The sequence below is a fragment of the Hyalella azteca genome, unplaced genomic scaffold (genome assembly GCF_000764305.2).
Source record: "Hyalella azteca isolate HAZT.00-mixed unplaced genomic scaffold, Hazt_2.0.2 contig12403, whole genome shotgun sequence".
NCBI classification, from domain to species: Eukaryota; Metazoa; Arthropoda; class Malacostraca; order Amphipoda; family Hyalellidae; genus Hyalella; species Hyalella azteca.
Window position 1 is genome coordinate 1 of NW_025942363.1, and position 15,309 is coordinate 15,309.

At 38.9% G+C, this 15,309-nt stretch overlaps 1 protein-coding gene across 2 annotated transcripts; it reads left to right on the forward strand.

The window, feature by feature from the left end:
• The first annotated feature begins 2,050 nt into the window (after nt 1-2,050).
• Nucleotides 2,051-14,109, forward strand: LOC108682997 (N6-adenosine-methyltransferase subunit METTL3). 2 transcript variants are annotated; one of them, XM_018172268.2, is made up of 13 exons: nt 2,051-2,611; nt 4,245-4,373; nt 5,599-5,686; nt 5,894-5,976; nt 6,238-6,324; nt 7,960-8,075; nt 8,452-8,578; nt 9,224-9,446; nt 9,676-9,890; nt 10,870-11,014; nt 11,388-11,535; nt 12,487-12,662; nt 13,200-14,109. In XM_018172268.2, exons 1-13 carry the CDS (start codon nt 2,443-2,445, stop codon nt 13,300-13,302), a joined length of 1,809 nt encoding a protein of 602 aa, XP_018027757.1. In that variant the 5' UTR covers nt 2,051-2,442; the 3' UTR covers nt 13,303-14,109. The 2 variants fall into 2 exon arrangements, with proteins under 2 accessions (XP_018027757.1, XP_018027758.1); XM_018172269.2 differs by having other exon boundaries at nt 2,052-2,611; nt 6,238-6,318.
• Nucleotides 14,110-15,309: the final 1,200 nt, after the last annotated feature.

Below are 15,309 nucleotides of genomic sequence, written 5' to 3' on the forward strand. Positions count from 1 at the left end.
CAAGACCTAGTGTTTTTGCAGTATTTCGACACGCAAATGTATGACGTCACCATTTCAACCATCAATGAACGCATGGAACTAAAACAAAGCTTAATATAAAGGAAAAACTAGAGAAGTGACGGAATTACCTACGATGTCGGAATATACCGCGTTTACCCTACCTAATTGTAAACTTGATGTTTACATTTATTTGGCGGGAACTCATCACAACTGATTTCCGGACAAGCTTCACTGCATCCTGATCCATCCAACATACCGGAAACCTTACTTTTTTTTAAATAGTTGGCCGAAGACTGACAAATATATTAAATGCAAGAATTTCAATCTAAATGTGTTGGCAAGATCTTCTGAAGGCAAAAATTTTGCTACTGAAGCGTTGCCAAAGATATTGCAATATTCATCCACTCTCTGCACAGTGGGTTCCATGCATTCATTGATGGTTGAAATAGTGGCGTCATACTATTGCGCACCATTCTATATTACTATTGCCAAAACACTAGGTCTGGGCTGTCTGGCACAAAAATGTTGAGATCCAAAGAGAGACAGTGCGGGTCACCCAGCAAGAACATCAAAAAATGTGTCAAAGTTGATAGTTGACCTTGCTCTAACAAATAGTAATAAACTGTTTGCATAGAAAGACTGAAAGAATATTATGGTTTGAGACTTTTAAATAAGTCTGTGAATATATTAGGAATCCTTTAAGTATACTTGTATTTGATGATTTCAAGTGGTAAAAAATTAATAGATGATTAAGTTAAGAGATGGTTTTAGACACATAAAAACTAATTCTGATTTCTGACACAGTTTGGAATTAGATACACACAGCTCGTTCCAAGCTGTGTGCAGAAATTAAAATTAAATTAATTAAAGCTTAATAGCTCTTAATTAAAAGCCTAAATTAGTAGTGTTCAATATTCAATAGTGTTCTAATTCCAAACTGTATCATATTCCAATACAGCTCACACAGCAATCAGAATTTGAACACAAGAGTGTCAGAATTATGAATTAGTAGAGTTTGAAGCGTGGCCGGAATTAGTCTCACAAAATGCTGAATTTAGTCACACACAGTGTCAGAATATATGGATTTGGTAGGTTTGCATTCTAAAGGCTTTTAAATAAATATGGCAATATTTTGTGACGTTTTATTGTTGCTGGCGTGTAGTGCGGTGTTTTGAGAGTGACGTAAAGCAAACAGAACTCGAGTTGCACGTACGGTGATTTTTTTATAGCTATTCATTTTTTGCTAAGTCCTTAAAGTGACGGAATATACCACGTTTACCCTAATTCATCTGGCGGAAATCTCACAGTTCTGGAAATGGCAGGAAATCTTAAGTCATGGCCCTAAAGCCTAAAGGTAGACCTTTTCCATGCTTGCAGATACAGTTACAGAGTGACAGACTGAAAAGTTGGAGACTCAGAGTTGGAGGAGAGTATTCAGTACTCAGTTGTTGTTATTTGTTGCAATATATTTGTTAGAAAATTCCAATTCTGAATTGGTAATTACTTTCTGTAAGGCTGTCAGTAAGCTGTGGATAGAGCTTTCAGTTGGTAATCAGCCCACAAAATCATTTGGTTTTGAATATTATGAGCTTTATACCATTAAATGCTGGAATAAATTGCCTTCATTGTAAATGAGTTATGCCTGTCTACTACATATATAATGTTCCACTGTATCATAACCACATAACCTTTCAAGCACTTGAACTGCAAAACCTGTGCAAAATGTAATGCAACCAATCAAGTAATTATTAACTTGGTTCTCCTTAGTAAGTTTGGAATTGCTGTTGCATAAAACCTGCCCTGCAATACCATGCTGCAAATAAAATATGATTTCTGTCTTGTAAATTTTTTAACTTTCTGCTATCTGAGATTAGGTTTCAGATAGTGAAGTTTGATTTTAAAATTAATTATCCTTCAACAATTAGCCATTAAATTTTTTGCTGATTTTATGCAAAGAAAGAATAGTGGCAGTCTGTAGCTTGTTGGTGTGGACTGTGGATAATGAATGCTGGAACACTCCCATGCCCTTTAACTATGGTGTAAAATTATTATTTATTTTGGCAGACAACTCTGGGCCATACTATTCCTGGCTACTTTACTAAAGGCTGGTTGGTCTAATTCAAAGGATATCTTTTATTGTGTACCTATATATGGTAGCCAATAATGTGACAGACTAGAATTGGTGGAAGCTTTGGTATTGAAGATTGGAGGATGAGGTCATATCAGTATGTGCAGTGGTGGTCTCTAACACCAAACAAAAATTGTTCTATTACTGTGAGCAACTCTTAGTAAACTTTTTCTTGGTTGGAATTATCTTGCACTAAATGATTCAAGAGTGTCATTTGGTCACTCAATCCATGATGTATTGGTGTTAATTATTGGCATCCACATTTCCATAGACTTGACTAAGTTGACTAGACTAAGACAGTGATAGAACCAAAAATGGGAGATGAAACTTGGGCTAACATTCAGTTGGTGAAGAGTAAGCGAGAAAGCTTCCGAGAAAAGTTGAAAAGGAGAAAAGCTGAAAGAGACACCATCTTGTCTGTTGCTAGAAGTTCATCATTGTCAATTCCATCAGGCTCCCACACTAACAGTGAGAGTGCAGTAGGTAAGTTCAACTTTAATTATTCACTTGAAAATATTACCAATGCTGCTTATTTTCAGTCCAGAGAATTCATTTTAACTAGATATTAATTCAACATTGTTATAATTTCAGTTTATATGTTCACATTAAAAATATCTTTGATGTTAAGGAAATTAATTCTTTCCATGTTTTTTTAAAAAGGATTACAGTTATGAAAAATCTATCTCCAGATCCTGTGATCAAATTGCTGATAGGTACTTTTATTTTAAATAAAATTTATACTAGAAGGTTTGTTTACTCATTCCTATGCCAATGAATTCATGAGGATCATTAATTAGTGTTGAGATTTCCTTATGGCAAAGTCAAAAGAGAGTTTTCTCAGCCATAAATAATAAGCCTCTATGTTGTAAGCATATTAGGTACTATTTGAGTTACAGCATATGTTTGCTGCAGTTAAGGGGACCGGCTACCCTAAAATTTCCAATTTTGGCGTTTTTGGGTTTTTATGCTCATCTGAAAGCTGGAATTCTGCTCTTTCCAATGATACTACCACTGCCATCGCTGTACGCCAATATTTACGTTCATGACGTCTCTTTAAAGGGAAGCGGGTGAGAGAGTTCTTTAAGTAATTAGATATAAAGTAATTAGCTGCTGAAATCTTTGAATATAGTTTCTACTTGAGTTGTGCTGCAGTTACATGCTTAGTCTCATCTTAAAGCTGACATTCTGAGCTTTCCAACGATACTACTGCGATCCATGCACGGCAATATTGACGCAGATGGCTGGGCTTTAATGGGGGCGGGGGGTGGAGTTCCTTCACTAAATAAACCTAAGAAAATTAAAGCGGCAAGACTACATATCTTGGTGTATCTGGCATCTGAGCTCAGTTACCCTCCTAACATTGTACGTAGAGGTGCGCTACAAGTTGCTGCTAGCATCCTTGAGTGGATTAAGCTACAGAAGCCTGTAGTTTGGTATCCATGCTACATTGAGTGCCTATTTCGAGGCGTACAGGACTTTGTCGCGCCGTCCTGAAAAGTTCAACTTATTGTCATGGAAAACCTATCTCCTCCTACAGTTTTCAAGCTACAGCAATGAGACATACACCATTCGATTCGTAAGGAAATTACCTAAAAATTTGATGATCATTTTTTTGAATTTCTGTCTGGTTCGTTTTTTATATGGGGGAGAGGGGAAAAATGGGATAAAATGCGCATAAAAAAAACTAAGGGGAAAATGAGAAAAGTGATCATCAAGTTTTTAGGTATGGTCCTTACGAACCGAATGATATGTGTCTCGATGTTGTAGGATGATATTTGTAGGAGATAGATTTTCTAAAGTACCCCTTTTTAGCCGTTTTCTATGAATTTCACGTTTTCTATCAATTTTTTTTTTAAATTCATAGAAGCAAAATGTTCTTAATTTTACATTTTACGTATGTATGTGAAGTTTCATTATGATTGGATAATAACTGTAGAAGTTTTTCCGGAGGGTAGCTGGTCCCCTTAAACATTGATTTGTGATAGCTTAGGATGAAGGATCTTCCAACTGCTTTAACTCTATGATTTTCATATAAAATAAACCTATAGTAGTTTGTTTTGTTATTTTTTCATATTATTTCAAAATTATCCCTAATTTAGTTTTGAATTTGTCACAGGAAGCACCTCAGACACTGCCTGTACATTATCAAGTGATGAAATTGAGAAGTGCTTCATAGAAGCCCTGCTCAGTTGTGTGCCGCCAGTGTCAGCTGAACAGCTCTGGAGCAGCTCTCCCAAACTCAGAGGTAAGCTTTGAGCTGGCATCTAAAGGGCCTTCTAGACGCTCAATATTATTGCGCAATATGGTTTGCACAATATATTGATGACAGCTCCTAGACGCTCAATATTATTGTTCAATATTTTGTGTTGCGCAATATTACTGAGCATGTAGGGGCCATATTGATGGGTTGCGCAATATATTGTGCAATTACGCCCCCAGACGTGCAACCGTACTGCGCAAACAGTGCCAGCCAGACTTTCACGTAGCCAACATGTTGAGTGATAATGACTTGTGCTGCGTAATAATTGCTTTGTCAGCAAGTCGTAAAAAAAGTAAGAGAGGCTCGCAAAAAGGTAGAAAACGGTCGAAACAGTGGTTTATCAACAGAGAGAAGTTCACCCACGAAAAATTACTTAATGAATTGAGAATGATTGAACCTAATGATTTGCGGAATTTTGTACGAATGGATGGGGACCTTTTTTATGAACTCCTTGCTTTGGTTACTCCTGCAATCGGTAAAATAATCCCTGTAATAGATAAAATCCCTGTACTTTTCAGTCAGTACATCGTACTGTTCAAGCTTCCTATAGCACGATTCGCGTAGTCTTGGCACTTGACATTGAGCTGGGAGACCCCGATATACCTCGATGAATTCCAGCATAAATTCTTTGTCAGCTTTCTTAACATATGTTAAGATGTAATCCACGTTGCTAAAATGACGCGTAGATATGCGTAGAACTGCTCCCTACAACCACTGGGGACACACTGACAAAACATTACACAATATAGCCCCTACACCGCACAATATCTTCCGGTTTGCGCAATATATTTTCAAGATTCTGAAAATCACGCAATATATTGCGCAGCCCGTCAATATCGCCCCTAGACGGTCAATAATATTGTGCAAACCTAAATATTGCGCAATAATATTGTGCGTCTAGAGGCCGCTTAAGTCAGGTGTATTGCTTCATATCCTATGCTCATGAAACGTGGTTGTTTAAGGGTTTTCATGAAACAACCTGTTTTCATATGATTCCATTCATACCTGTTAGTGTATACACGTGTGACATTCATCTTGCTTTCAAATTTATATTTTTTAGCTACTTTCAATTAATTTTAATTTCTTCAATATTTCTTCCCATCTTGTGGATGGTGGCTTTCAATAATCTAGCCATGATTTATACAAGTAAAAATGATGTTTAATTTTATTTTTTTTATACACTCATTGTTTAATTTTTTTTTGCTTTCAGGGCCCAATACCCTATCATTTGTCAGCACTTCAGATCCTTCCCTACTTTCTGGCCTCCTGCAGAAATTGGCAGGCAAGAACTATATCAGGTTGGGTTCCAATGCTTTCTTAATAGCAGCTCTCTGTTACAAAATATTTCTGTGACTTTCAATTTTGCACATTATCTTCTACCTTGTGCCTACGTTATTTTCTGATTTTAGTCTTTAGATATATGTCTTGTGGAACATCCTTCTGTCAAATTACTTGATCACATACTGTGATTTCTTGAGCATTAAAAAAACTTGATTTTATTTCAGCCTTGGAAATGGTGGCTCCATCATCACTACTGTGCACCACACTAGGCTTTCAGCAGAACTGGAGAAACTAACACCAGTTGTGGGTAAATCTCTCAGTTTCCAATGAATGTATTCTTGTACTTCTTGGCCAAATTTTCTTCACAATAAGTTTTCTTAGTGTTGAAAACCACTCCTGAATGTGTATTGGGTAACTTCAATAAGACTTTTATTGTGACGTGCATTGACCTGAATCCTAGCAGTATATTTGTTATTCATCTTACACGCATATCTTAAATTCACTTGAAAATCCAAATAATATTAGTTACTTGATCAATTCTTCTGTATAAACAATGTAATTTCTTTAGGTAAAAGTGAACCAAGTCCTGCAAATGTTGGGTCAAGATGTGGGGCTCCTTCAAATGGAGCCAATGATAGCAGCAATTTTGGTGAGAGTGAGTTATTGTTTGGTAAATGTAAGATATTTAAATATTATTAGTCGCTAGTCTCTTGACATTTCTTGGCAACTGTTGATACCATACTTGAACACATTGGTCATTGTGGTCAAAGCTGTTGTTAAGTTGACTAGGCTGCATTTGATTTCATTTATCATAGTCTATATAAATTTGATTTCATTTTATCAAAGTCTATATAGGTAATGATGTAGATATTAGAATTCTCTTGGAGTCCATTACTACTTACTTTGTTCACCATTTTTGTTCAAAATCTTGAGGATGCTCTCTCTCTAGTGGGGCCAGCCATTTCATACATGAATATCATAGTCACTTAATTGTGTAAGGGTTTCAACAATGAATTTGTTAATCAAAGTTCATGGAATATTTTACTATGATTAGTTAATTTGAAGAGCTGTTTCTGTATTTATTTTTTTCAGTAGAGATTTATGCATGTTCATGGTGACCAGGTGCTTAGATTTGTTTCATGAGGATATGTTATAAAGTTTTGCAATTGTTTTGATTACGTTATTGTTTGTGCTGCTATTGTTTTGATTACATTATTGTGTGTGCTGCAATTGTTTTAATTGCGTTATCGTTTGTGCTGCTATTGTTTTGATTACGTTATTGTGTGTGCTGCTATTGTTTTGATTGCATTATCATTTGTGCTGCTATTGTTTTGATTACGTTATTAGTTATTGTGTGTGCTGCTATTGTTTTGATTGCGTTATCGTTTGTGCTGCTATTGTTTTGATTATGTTATTGTGTGTGCTGCTATTGTTTTGACTGTTATCGTTTGTGCTGCTATTGTTTTGATAACGTTATTGTGTGTGCTGCTATTGTTTTGATTGCGTTATCCTTTGTGCTGCTATTGTTTTGATTACGCTATTGTGTGTGCTGCTATTGTTTTGATTGCATTATCGTTTGTGCTGCTATTGTTTTGATTACGTTATTGTGTGTGCTGCTATTGTTTTGATTACGTTATTGTGTGTGCTGCTATTGTTTTGATTACGTTATTGTGTGTGCTGCTATTGTTTTGATTGCATTATCATTTGTGCTGCTATTGTTTTGATTACATTATTGTGTGTGCTGCTATTGTTTTGATTGCATTATCGTTTATGCTGCTATTGTTTTGATTACCCTATGTTATTGTGTGTGCTGCTATTGTTTTGATTGCGTTATCGTTTGTGCTGCTATTGTTTTGATAACGTTATTGTGTGTGCTGCTGTTGTTTTGATTACGTTATCGTTTGTGCTGCTATTGTTTTGATAACATTATTGTGTGTGCTGCTGTTGTTTTGATTTCGTTATCGTTTGCGCTGCTATTGTTTTGATAACGTTACTGTGTGTGCTACTATTGTTTTGATTACGTTATCGTTTGCGCTGCTATTGTTTTGATAACGTTATTGTGTGTGCTACTATTGTTTTGATTACGTTATTGTTTGTGCTGCTATTGTTTTGATTACGTTATTGTGTGTGCTACTATTGTTTTGATTACGTTATTGTTTGTGCTGCTATTGTTTTGATTACGCTATTGTTTTGATTACGTTATTGTTTGTGCTGCTATTGTTTTGATTACGCTATTGTTTGTGCTGCTATTGTTTTGATTACGTTATTGTGTGTGCTGCTATTTAAACAGGACCAGGAGGCAAGCGGCTCCTGGAAGATGAAGGTGAAGCTTTCAGTGCAAAGCGCGGCAGTTCAGACCTTCTCTCCTCCCCTCCCCGAAACACACACCCCACAGATGACGTCATGGTTAGACCAAACTTTGTAATAGTTAAAAAAAATAATATTTTTGTTAAATTATAGATTCATTTGTTTATTATCTACAGGTAAAAATATCTGCCGAACTTATTAAATATGCAAACCTTATGCCCTGACTTATAAAGGTGACTTGATAAGTCACCTGACTTAGCTTTATTAGACATGGAACAAAATTCAACCCTTCAGCTTATATTGCCTCATACGTAAATATAACATTCAACCCCTTACTATATTGCCTCATATATAGCGAAATATTCCACCCTTTTTTATACTTTGACAGCTGTAGGTTAATAGTTTGTAGGAGTAAATTAAATGATATTTTTATAAAATGGTAGATGAAATTCAGTCATATAATTTGCACTTGTAGAGTTTGCTGTCGGCGCCCAGCATTCGTGAGCGCGAGAGTAAACGCGTGGGCGAAGAAATCTTGGAGCTGCTGAACAAGCCGACCGCGCGCGAGCAGAGCGTCGCGCAGCACTTCCGCTCTCAAGGAGGTCTGATTTCGCACTGACGGTAGCTTGGCAACCTCCAGAGTGCAGTGCCAGCTTTTGTCGACATACGTAGTGCTCAATTTTTTAGTCTGTTGGCGTTTCTGTAAACTTCATATAATAATGCCGTTTGATATGATGATAGCTATGTTTAATGATAGCCTCTTGTCAACATAGTAATATAAACTAACAGTAGACTCTCTGATATTCCCCTCAAATTTCCAGTAATTCCTGTTTAGGATTCATATGATTCTTTGATGTAGTATATCTAAGGAGCAATCATCAATTAATTTTACTTGCATTAGCATGCTGAAAAGCTTGCCAAGCTAAAAACATTGACGCTTGATTTGGTATATGAATTCTCGAGAATTTTAGGAGCTTAAATTTTTATTGTTTGTCAGAAAAGATAGTCTAGGTTCACGTTCTTTAAATGTAATCTCTCTCGAGCAATAATTCTCTTGATAAAGTAATGATTATATAATAATATAATATAATAATAATAATTCTCTTGTTGTGTTACAATAAATAATGTTAGTGTTGACGCTGTGTGTAGTCGGCCTCTTTATTGCACTGTAAAATCGGAGCATGAATTATTATCCTATGGTATATATAGTAATATAAAAATGACCTCCAATTGTCCTCGTTTCCCAGGAGCAAAAGTGCGCGAATTCTGCCCCAGAGGAACCGCTGAAGAATGCATAAGATGGAGAGAAGGAAGAAAAGGGTGGATACCAGGAAGTGGGGGAGGAGGAGGTGAGGGAGCCGGGGGCTTCTGTGGTAAACTTCACTTCAGGAAAATTGTACAAGCTCACACTGACGAATCCCTGGGCGACTGCAGCTTCTTGAACACTTGTTTCCACATGGATAGTTGCAGGTAATGCGTGTGCGTCGACTTTCATATTGGTTTATGCACGTTGCTTGAAGTGCTATAAGTTCTTTATGTGATATTTCTCTGAAACAAAAATTATTTTCGTTGATTCAGTGTTGAACATTACCCAAAGTATGGATCATTTTTCCCGCCACTGATTCGTTTAATAGGATGTAGACCTTCACCCCTGCCGCAGATACGTGCACTACGTAATAAACCTTCACCCCTGCCACAGATACGTGCACTATGAAGTGGACTATTCCGGCATGGAGGAGCTGCGGCCAGACCAGGACGCCCCATCCACACACCGCAACCCCGGCCTCTCCTCACCCCTGCGTGGGGGTTCCAGTAGGATGATGTCTCCGCCACGCCGCACGCAGGACCGCACGGTGCTTTTCCCGCCTCAGTGGATACAGTGCGACCTGCGCTTCTTGGATATGTCCATCTTGGGTGAGGGTTTTGAGGTCATGAAGGTGCTTGATGAATGGACATTAAGCTCCGTCTGCTTAAAGCATTGTTGTCAAGCATGAAATATTTTTTGAGGCTTGTATCCAAGTACCCAGCCACAAAAATACTACAAATAAATCTAGAATCGAAGTCTCAAATATAAGACAAGCATATGAGATGACAGATTAGATAACAATTTTGGAACACATTTGGTTGATTCATTACTTTCAGTAGACGAGGAAATATGACTAAAACTTTGGTTATTGGATATTAGTAATATTTTACTAATATTACTAATATCCAATCTTTGGTATTGGATTATTAAGTAATATTTTATTAAATTCAATTGTAAGGGCCAGTCATAACATTTCAAAACGTGTTAAAGAAAGTGGAAATTCGACCGAAAGATAGGCAACAAGAATATAAATTTATGAGAAATTAGTTGCCAACATGAGGAACTTATAGTGAAAAAATACAGAATACAAATGTTCGGAAGCCAAACGAATCAGATCAAGAAGCTCTCTCGTTCAGTTAAATGAGAAGTTCATTGACTTGTTCCTACTATAATTTAATAGATTAGTAACAGATGAAAGAGAACAAGTAATCAGTTGGAGGATTTTGTTCTTATCAACTTTCAACAATCAATCTATTATCTAGTGTAAAACCCAAAGTGTTCTTTTCTGCTCCTACATTTATAATCTCTAGAAAAAGTCTAGATGAATAGCTGCAAACGTGTTGCAAGCCGCAGTGTTTGAGCGAAACCGTTTTTAGTTCTGACTAATACCTAAACATGATATATGCTATACGTATGATACTTATGATATTTAGATACACGATACTTATGATATTTAGATACACCATACTTATGATGTTTAGATACATGATACTTATGATACAAGTCACTGTTCTCCTAACCGCACATTGTCGAATTTTTCCAATTGATATCAGTATAAGAATAATTTTCATTGTAGTTTGTGTTCAGGAAAGTTTGCTGTGATAATGGCTGACCCCCCATGGGACATACACATGGAGCTGCCGTACGGGACGATGTCTGACGACGAGATGCGTCACCTGAACATCCCCGCCCTGCAGGACGAGGGCCTCATCTTCCTCTGGGTTACCGGCAGGTCTCTGCCACACGCACGCAGTTCTGCCAGTTTCATCTTGTTCCTTATAATATTTATGTCATTCGCGGTTTTTTTACATGATTTCTGATATGTTAGGGCTCTGGATCTTGTTCGTCAAACGTATGGTTTCAGCCACTCGCACGCTACTCTGCCAGTTTATATTCCTTTTTCTTAAATAGGTTTGGTTTATGTCAATCTCGTTTTTTTAGATGATGATTTGTGATAGATCATGGCTCTGAATCTTTCTTCGTCCGACGTACTGCAGCTAAGTTTAAGTTACTAATTTGTATTTATAATCAGGTCTAATCCCCGTCGTGTTATTGCATTATAAGGCACATTCCTGTTTTTTTATATTGAAATATAAAATTTCCAGGGCCATGGAACTGGGGCGTGAGTGCCTGCTGCTCTGGGGATACGAGCGGGTCGACGAGATCATCTGGGTGAAGACAAACCAACTGCAGCGCATCATCCGTACGGGCAGGACTGGGCACTGGCTCAATCACGGCAAGGAACACTGCCTGGTGAGTGGCGCGCTTACGGCTTCTGGTGCCTGGCGAGTGGCGTGGTTATACGGGGTGGGGGCTTCTGGTATCTAGTGAGTGGCGTGGTTATACGTGGTGGAGGCTTCTGGTGCCTGGTGAATGGCGTGGTTACGTGGTGGAGGCTTCTGGTGCCTGGTGAGTGGCGCGGTCACGTGGTGGATTCTTCTGGTGCCTGGTGAGTGGCGCGGTCACGTGGTGGATTCTTCTGGTGCCTGGTGAGTGGCGCGGTCACGTGATGGAGCTTCAGTTGCGGGTGAGTACCGTGGTCACGGGGTGGGGCTTCTGGTGCCGAGGCTTCTGTAGTGAAGCCACCTCTGCAAATTAGAAACAGTTGAGGCAGCACACCAACTTCGCAGAGTTTAACATATTCGTTTTGAAAACTTTAGCTAAAGATAAACTTTCTATTTGTGCTCTAAATTTCATTGCGTTCGAGAGGAATAAAAGAACGATAATTATATTTCGATAGTAATTTGTTAATTTCAGAATTTTTGATACCAATTCGTCACGCAAACCACCATGCACATATATGGTCCAAAATGTACTTCATCACACGTGGTGACGTGATTGGTGGTCCTCATGTCTAGAGGTGGTTAACTGTGGGGGTGAAGTAGCATGGATATGTAGGACCCAAAACTTGGTAAGTGCTGCAAGGCGTTCGCGGTCGAAGCCCCACGCGCAAGCATGTTTGTCTCCCGTAAATGTTTGCTTACTAAGGCTGAATTAAATGCGTCAAAATTTAGAGGTTATGCAGATAATCGACACTTGAAACTGGTTTATTGTTGGCAAGTATAGATCCGGCGTTGAACAGATGATAGGAGCTGTTTTAAGTGACAAAGTTAACATCGAATATGGACTATTTCTCAACTTGATGGATTGAAATAATCGGGACTGCTGCAGTTCAAAAATTACAGAATGCTGACCTCCCCTCAGGTGGGCATGAAAGGCAACCCGAAGATCAACCGCTGCATGGACTGCGATGTGATCGTGGCAGAGGTGCGTGCGACGTCGCACAAACCTGATGAGATTTATGGCATCATCGAGCGCCTCTCGCCGGGCACCAGGAAAATAGAACTCTTCGGCCGGCACCACAACGTCCAGCCCAACTGGTCTGTTGTTAAGGTTTTAGGTGTGGTTTTAGTGAAGCCCATGTAACGAGTTGCTTCGTAATTACCGTCATTTAATTGAACAAGCTTCAAAGTAACGTGCAGTCATCACTGACAGAATCATACATTAATTATTGAGTATGAAATTTGTTTGTAGGTATGTCAAGAATTCTGTTGTTCCATAATATTCAGTATAGTAACGTTAGCATGAAAAACGCGCGTTAGCATGGAAAATTATTATCTAGACCACAAATATTTTGAATATTCATGTAAATATGGATCTTATTTCTTCCTGTGGCACAATTCTCTTGTAAAATACCATAGATGTTTGTCGTGAAACCCCCAAAATTTACATTTTATGTCAGTCTTTTTGAATTTTAATTATTAGAAGACAGTGAGAACTCACTGTACAGTAAGAGTTCTGTCTGTTTGTTTTAGTCTTCGTAGCAGCAAATTGAATCTGTTCTAAATTGGCGTTATTGTGCTTAAGACAAGACTTGAGTCTTTGAAGGCTTCTAATTTTGTGGTCCATGTGTGCAGGTTGACGCTCGGCAATCAGCTGGAGGGAGTCAACCTGCTGGAGGAGGAGCTGATCCGCAAGTTCAGAGAGCATCATCCCGAGGGCGTCGCCGCTAAAGTTTGAGCTCCAGACGCATTATTTTACACCCATTTACGAACGAGAAACATTGTAAATAGTACTGACTCAAATTATAATTTATTAGTTTATATTTTATTCTGGACGTTGTGGCCTTGATGGAAGTTCCGGTCTTGTATTAATAGCAGGGAATAGACTTGAAATTAGTGTCAAAACGATTACTACAGGTAAAATATTGGATCAAAATCAAAACGCTAACAAGAGGTAGATAAATAGGGTTGAAGCGTTCAGGGTCCTGAAGTACGTATCATTATTTCAAGAGACGTCCCTCAGTGAAAAAGATTCTCCTGTACATACGCATTACCAACAACCCATCACATAGGGCAATTGGTATGAACTCACTATCCAAATATTCCGACCTGTTGAATAAAGTTCTACGTCTACAACGTGAAGTTGAAGATTTTAAGTATAGTAGAAATATTTTGCCGTCACTGACCGCAATTTTACAATTGCATTCTGCCCTAGCGAATCGTGAAATTAGGTATGGTGAATATCTTTAGTGGTACATTTAGCCTGCGATTAATGAACGTGTCATTCATTTCCTACAATTTTAGACGTGGCTGAAATTAAGATGTCGCTTTGGGGGCTGATCTTCTATTGCGCAAGCCTCGGTATTACCGTTGGGTCTGAGCTATTAATTATCAATTTAAATGTAATAGTCGAAATTGATTATTCCGAATTTCAGCACGGCCATTTTTCGAGACTTGAAATTCATAGGAGACTTTATCCTATATCTTTTAATTATGACAATTGTTATTGCTTGTGTTGTCCGGTAACTTATAATTTTTTTCTCTATGAAGATGTCTTATTTTCATTAACTAGATTTTCCCAACGGGAGCGCAGCCGAGCACCACCAATTTTGTGCACTAATCAGCCTTGAATGAAACGCGTAGCATATTTCCGTGAGACCACCAACCAGCCGCGGATTAAAGCCATCCGTCAGTAATCAGCCCATGACATCATCTTGCTTCAAATATCAAGATCTTTACGCCACCATATTTTGAAGCGAATAGACCAGAGTGTAATGATCGTCCACCACTGAACGTTGCATCGAATCATCACTCCATGACCTGACATTAAACGGACAACGGACTGTGACCAATCACCAGTGGAACTGCATGAATCCTGTCGTGCACCACCAGACGGTCACTTTTAGCTCACAGCATCTGTGGTCAGGTTTCAGATAGCATAGTTCTGTTCCAAAATTCATCGTCCTATGACGAGTGGGGGGCGCAGCCGTAGGCCACAAATTTTACTCTTAAATAAGCCCAGGAGCCAACGCCTAGCTTCACCATGCATTAACTTTACTCAGCCTCAGAACTAGAAGCCGCAGACTACGCTTGGACTCCGTAATCCAGACAAGCGACACACTGCCGAAAGATAATAGCGTCGTAGGTCTTCAGCCAATGCTTAAGCATACTCGCTCATAAGCAGGCAGTTCCTCATCCGGCTGTACCTACTCCGGCCTAACCTATTCACGCTGTCCACGCTCATAGCCTTCTTGCAGCCAATGACTGGCTCTACCAGTACACTTGGACCGCCTTTCTAACTTCTTGCAGCCAATGAGGTTAGGTAAGGTCCGCTCAGGTTTGTTTTGGGTGAAGAAAGGTTGCAGCTCGTATAGGTTAGGCCTGAAGAGGTTAGGCCAGAGGAGGTTGAGGTTTGGCCAGATGCAGTATGGCCATGTTTACCTTTGGCAAGCTTATTTTGTGGCTGTGGACATTCGGCGCTATGGCTTTAAGCACTTGACTTCATAGGCCGTTATGCACTCTAGCGTTCTAAACTATGGAAAGGAATATGAACTAAGTGTGAAGTTTGGCAAAGCTGGCCTCCGGCATGCGCCCCTGACGAGTGGTCGTTCAACCGCGGGCTGATTCGGACGGGTCGGTGGCGGACATAATAATGCAAGGCTCCGGCGCTCTCCGTCCGGGTGGTGTAAATTTTTTTCGCGTATTGGCAGACGATGCTGGGCCATACTACGTCAGGCTACTTTTC

Excerpts from the sequence above, each read along its gene's own strand:
- LOC108682997 (XM_018172268.2), top strand. The coding sequence starts at position 2,443 with ATGGGAGATGAAACTTGGGCTAACATTCAGTTGGTGAAGAGTAAGCGA. Across the intron at positions 6,325-7,959 it reads TAGCAGCAATTTTGGTGAGA|GACCAGGAGGCAAGCGGCTC; the intron begins GTGAGTTATTGT and ends CTATTTAAACAG. Across the intron at positions 9,891-10,869 it reads CTTGGATATGTCCATCTTGG|GAAAGTTTGCTGTGATAATG; the intron begins GTGAGGGTTTTG and ends GTTTGTGTTCAG.